Genomic DNA, 4,888 nt, shown 5'->3' with positions numbered 1-4,888 from the left:
TGTGTGTGTGTGTGTGTGTGTGTGTGTGTGTGTGTGTGTGTGTGTGTGTGTGTGTGTGTGTGTGTGTTCACAGGACCGAGTGTGTTGTGTGTGCTCATGTCTGTTAATTGAGTCAGAGCTTTCATTTTTAAATTCTAATTAAGGAAAGTTGTAAATCTGTCTCTGAGTCTGACTTATCAGCCTTATCAGCCGCTAATTATGCTTCCAGCATCTGAGAAGTCTTAGTGTGTGTGTGTGTGTGTTGGAGGTCTCTCTTATCAGCCGCTAATTATGCTTCCAGCATCTGAGAAGTCTTAGTGTGTGTGTGTGTGTGTGTGTGTGTGTGGAGGTCTCAGGGTTTCTGTGAAACCTTGTCAAATTCAAGATGCCTGGTGAATAGCAAATACACACGTACTGCAAAAATGATTTTTCAAAGTTAAAGTCTTTCTATTTCAAAATGTCATACTTAAATTTTACTTGCCATTCCTTGTAATTATTTGTAAAATTTACTAGCAATTTCTGAGTCAAAATTGTTTCTGCACAAAATTTTTCTTTGATTTGAGCATCAAATAATAATTTTTTTTTGTTTTTTTTAATGCACAGGGTCAAATTGACCTAGGGTAGAAAATATTCTGCTCCTAATTTCTGACACTTTTATTGATGGATTTGATATATTGTGAAATACAAAAAAAGTAAGTATTAATTTATTACAGCACAATTAATTTATTGTGTTAAATTATAATTTATTAAAGGCAGTATAACAGATACTACAAATACTCCAACCATCACGTTACAGTAAAGATTTTTATTTTATTTTTATTTTTCTGTGCACTTAATTGTCATGAAATTGCATGGCATGTATTATTATAATTTTTTATTTTTTAGCAACGTAACATCTTATTTTTGTCATTTGTAGTGTGAAAAATGTTCCTGGCATGTTTGTCAACTCATTTTTTGTTCTTTGTTAAATGTTGTTATTATTGCATTATTGCATTTGTTAAATATTAACTATATCTTATAAATCTGTATGAAACTTACATTTCTTTCTTTTCTTTTTTCTTTTTTTGGATGACTTTATTTTATACCTTGCTAGGCCTCACAGGAGCTGCCGTTACAGTTCTGAAGGTTTTAAATTCAGTAAGAAGATCCAGAAACTGTTTAAAACAGTTGATTATTATGGCTAGAGAGACTTCAAACTCTGAGGAAGGAACTGCATACAGATGTGGTTCTTCTCTGACTTACCTTGCCTTTCCCTCTCTCTCTGTTCCCATCTGATGTGTGTTGTTTCCAGATGTACATCCAGACCACCACCCTCACCATCTCTCTCAGCCTCAGCGCATCTGTGTCTCTGGGGATGCTCTACATGCCCAAAGTCTACGTCATCATCCTCCACCCGGAGCAGAACGTGCCCAAACGCAAGCGCAGCTTCAAAGCGATCGTCACTGCCGCCACCATGTCAGGAAACCTTGTACAGAAGGGAAGCGACCGGCCCAACGGGGAAGTGAAGACTGAGCTTTGTGAGAGCATGGAGACCAACAGTGAGTATTTCAGCCATGTAGGCCAAAATAGTGCACTATTAGCACTTTTCATATATAAACCTTTCAAGACACACTTAACCTTGACCACTTAATATGTTAATAAGAAGTTGTGGGAAGACACAAAAAACAGACCGATTTTATTCATTCCCATTGCTTTACGGGATGAGTAGTTCATTCATTTGCTCAGAAAAGATGTTAATTTTTTTTTCTTATTTTCAAATAACTTTTTGCTTTGAATCGAATGCTATGATTCATCTCAAAGCCACGTGGTTTGGTTTAAGGCTCAAAGTTTTTTTTAATGTGGAAAATGAATAGGAAATATGCTTTGATAATTTAAGGCTGCTGCGGTCACTGTTGCACTCTATTTCTGCTCTGTTAGCGTCACATTGTTTCCTCCAGATGTTTAGTAAATGTTCCTGCTGTATGTAGAACATCTGTTTAGTTCAAAATGGTAGACTTAACCAAACACAAGTCTTGTTGTAAGACCAAAAGTTTCCCGCTGAGATGTTTGCCGGAGGTAGACGGGCAAAGTAAAGTGTGACATCAATGTTCGAGGTTTGATTAACATATTTGACTAGTTGCATTATTTGCCAGTTTGATAAATTTCTGGATTTATTTTATTTTTTTGTTCTCCAAAGCGCAGGATTATGAAGTGTTGAAAATTTAATCACTCAGAAGCGATCCAAAGCTTTGAGGGGAAATAAGCCCATTTTAAGTCATCAAGCCAATTACTTTGTTCTGTGCCGCGGGTGATGCTTTGCCTTATGAAACATTAAAGCGCAACTCATATATCAGTATCAAGACCACCCAAAACTTTTGATGACTAAATTAGACAAGTTTTTATTTAATTAATGCCCTCAACTAGTAGTGGTGGAGATTTTGAATAATTTTAGTGACTCTTATGAACCTGTTCACCAAAAAGATTATGCAGGTTTCATTGCTAAGCCAATGAATAAATAGCCAGCTAATAAAAATATGTTCTAAGAGAGTGTTGCTAATGTTCCTATTAAGGTATAAAAACATAATTTGTGAATGTTCTCTGACATTTTTCTTTATGCAAACATTAAAGGGGTCATAGGATGCCCATTTTCCACAAGTTGATATGATTCTTTAGGGTCTTAATGAAAAGTCTGTAACATAGTTTGGTTAAAATTTTTCAATGGTAGAAACATTTAACCAGATTAAAAAAAAAAACACTGGGTGGATTTTTATCAATATAGGGTGGTTGTGTACACATGCTGCCAACACACATTTCAGTTCAAACAACTTGTAAAAGTGCATGTAGCATCCTATGACCCCTTTAAGGCAACATTCTATTTTATCAGTTGCAAACATTATGGGAGCTTCACTTTTAAATATTATCTTAACATTGCGAAGCGCTTAACATTTAAAAAAACTTTAGACAACTAAAACGTTTCATGAAAAAGTTCCATGAACAATGTATAAATATTATTTTTTTGTGCTAACATTTTGAACACATTAAATGTTATTTTCTACTAACATTACTTGAAGAATGTTTGTTCATAACTTTGAGAGAATGTTAGACAAAGTTCTGAGAATGTTCCCTCTTAGTTGGGTTGTGTGTTATGAATGAATCATTGAATTATTCACTCAACATATTTGTCATTTGAAACCCAAGAAAATGTTATTATTCTTTAAAAAATGTATCTACAAACTTATTAAGAGTTATTTAAAAGTGTTTATTAAAGGGAGAGACTACAGAGAATGAACACACGACAGGTTTGTTCACTCAAAAGATTCATTAAAAAACACTGATTCATTCACCAAAAAACACCACGACCAGCCAAATTTAAACCTGTTTGTATGAGAATATGTGTGATGCTAAATGATACGCCAACTAGACTACTTGTAAAAGATTTTTCTTTGCTTTTTAAATGTTTGATTCTTGGCCTTTTTGCTACTTCCACGAATGATTTGTTTACTCAAAAAAGATTAGTTCAAAAACACTGATTCATTCACCAAGAAAGCACCACTACCAGCCAAATGTAAACTTGTTTGCATGAAAATATGTGACACTAAATGAAAGCCCAACTAGGCTAGTTTTAACAGATTTTTCTGTTTCTTTGAGTGACACTCATTAACTTTCAGGATCTCACTAGTTCATCATGATATTTTTGTTAATTTCTTTAGAAGTAAGATGGAAGCATAGGTCAAATTTGGAATAACATAGATGAAATGTATTACTATTAAAAATAAAGGTTCTTTATAGGTGTTTTATAGACGTTCTTTAAAAGAATGTTTATCATCCATGGTACCTTTTAATTGCACAAAAGTTTATTTATAGTGGAAAAAGGTTCTTTAGGTTTTCTACACTAAGAAAAAAAATTTGTTTTTTTCCCACCCCCTTTAAGAACTGTTTACTGAAAGATTCTTTGGGGAACCAAAAATGGTTCTTCTATAGAATCACTGCGAAAACCCCATTTTGGAAGATTTTTATGAGCAGTGACCATAAAATGATGCTTGACTAAGACACTTGACTTGCGCAGATACTGCACATGCAGTCGAGTGAGAGCGAATGTGGTTCTCTAATGTGTTTCCCCTCCTGCAGCATCTTCCACCAAGACGACATATGTCAGCTACAGCAATCATGCCATCTGAAGAGGGACACGCTCTGTGGGCGGAGCCAAGGGCGGGGCCCTGTCTGAAGCAGGACGTCTGTCATGTGACGTGCTGACAGGCAAATGGACCTGGAACGGGCATCTGAGCATGAGATTTTTATATCGTTCTGCATCGATCTAAAACCTGCAGCATCCTGGAAGACAAACAGACTTATGGGACCTTCCAGTGAGACTGCTATCCTGCGTTCAAGAGCTACCGATCCTGCCATGAACACACATGAACCCACACACACTCACAAAACTGAAGGTGCAGGCTTGCCGTCATACAAAAAATAACCTGACACAAATAATCGTGTAAACATTTTGCAGATGGAGATGTTCACGGTAAACTTTGGAAATGTGGATGTAAAAAAAAGAAAATATATGAAAACTACCAGAGTCAAACTATGTTTGTTGTTATTGTATTTTTGTGGTTGTGCAGATTTTTTCATTCTTGTCCCACTTTGTCAGAAACCTGCATTCTGAGATGACGTGTCTTGTATTGGCTGACTGAACCGTAAACGCGGGGTTGTGAAGCTGTAAAATGCCATGGTTGAAGCATGCTAGTTTTTTTTACCAAAAAAATTAAGATTTATTTATAATAAAGGAATGTTTTGCAAATGTGTAGCGTTGTTAGATGTGTATTTGACAGTGAGATTTGCTTTTCATTTTGTCATCGCTCTCATTCATATTCAGTCGCCACCAGAGGCCAAAACTCAAACTCTATTTTGCAGCTTTGTATCCCATATAAAC

The 4,888-nt window shown here is 35.6% G+C and overlaps 1 protein-coding gene across 2 annotated transcripts in view; it reads left to right on the top strand.

Moving 5' to 3' along the window:
- Nucleotides 1-4,502, top strand: part of LOC107658943 (metabotropic glutamate receptor 8) — a 198,639-nt gene extending 194,137 nt beyond the window's left edge. For both annotated transcript variants that reach the window (XM_016447669.1, XM_016447670.1), the window contains 2 exons: nt 1,271-1,517; nt 4,087-4,502. In XM_016447669.1, coding sequence (XP_016303155.1) covers nt 1,271-1,517; nt 4,087-4,136 — 297 coding nt within the window. In that variant the 3' untranslated portion in view covers nt 4,137-4,502. The remainder of the gene's footprint in view (nt 1-1,270; nt 1,518-4,086) is intronic.
- Nucleotides 4,503-4,888: the final 386 nt, after the last annotated feature.

The sequence above is a fragment of the Sinocyclocheilus anshuiensis genome, unplaced genomic scaffold (genome assembly GCF_001515605.1).
Source record: "Sinocyclocheilus anshuiensis isolate Anshui unplaced genomic scaffold, SAMN03320099.WGS_v1.1 scaffold283, whole genome shotgun sequence".
NCBI classification, from domain to species: Eukaryota; Metazoa; Chordata; class Actinopteri; order Cypriniformes; family Cyprinidae; genus Sinocyclocheilus; species Sinocyclocheilus anshuiensis.
The sequence above is the reverse complement of the archived record's forward strand: the minus strand, read 5'-3'. Positions and strand labels throughout refer to the sequence as shown.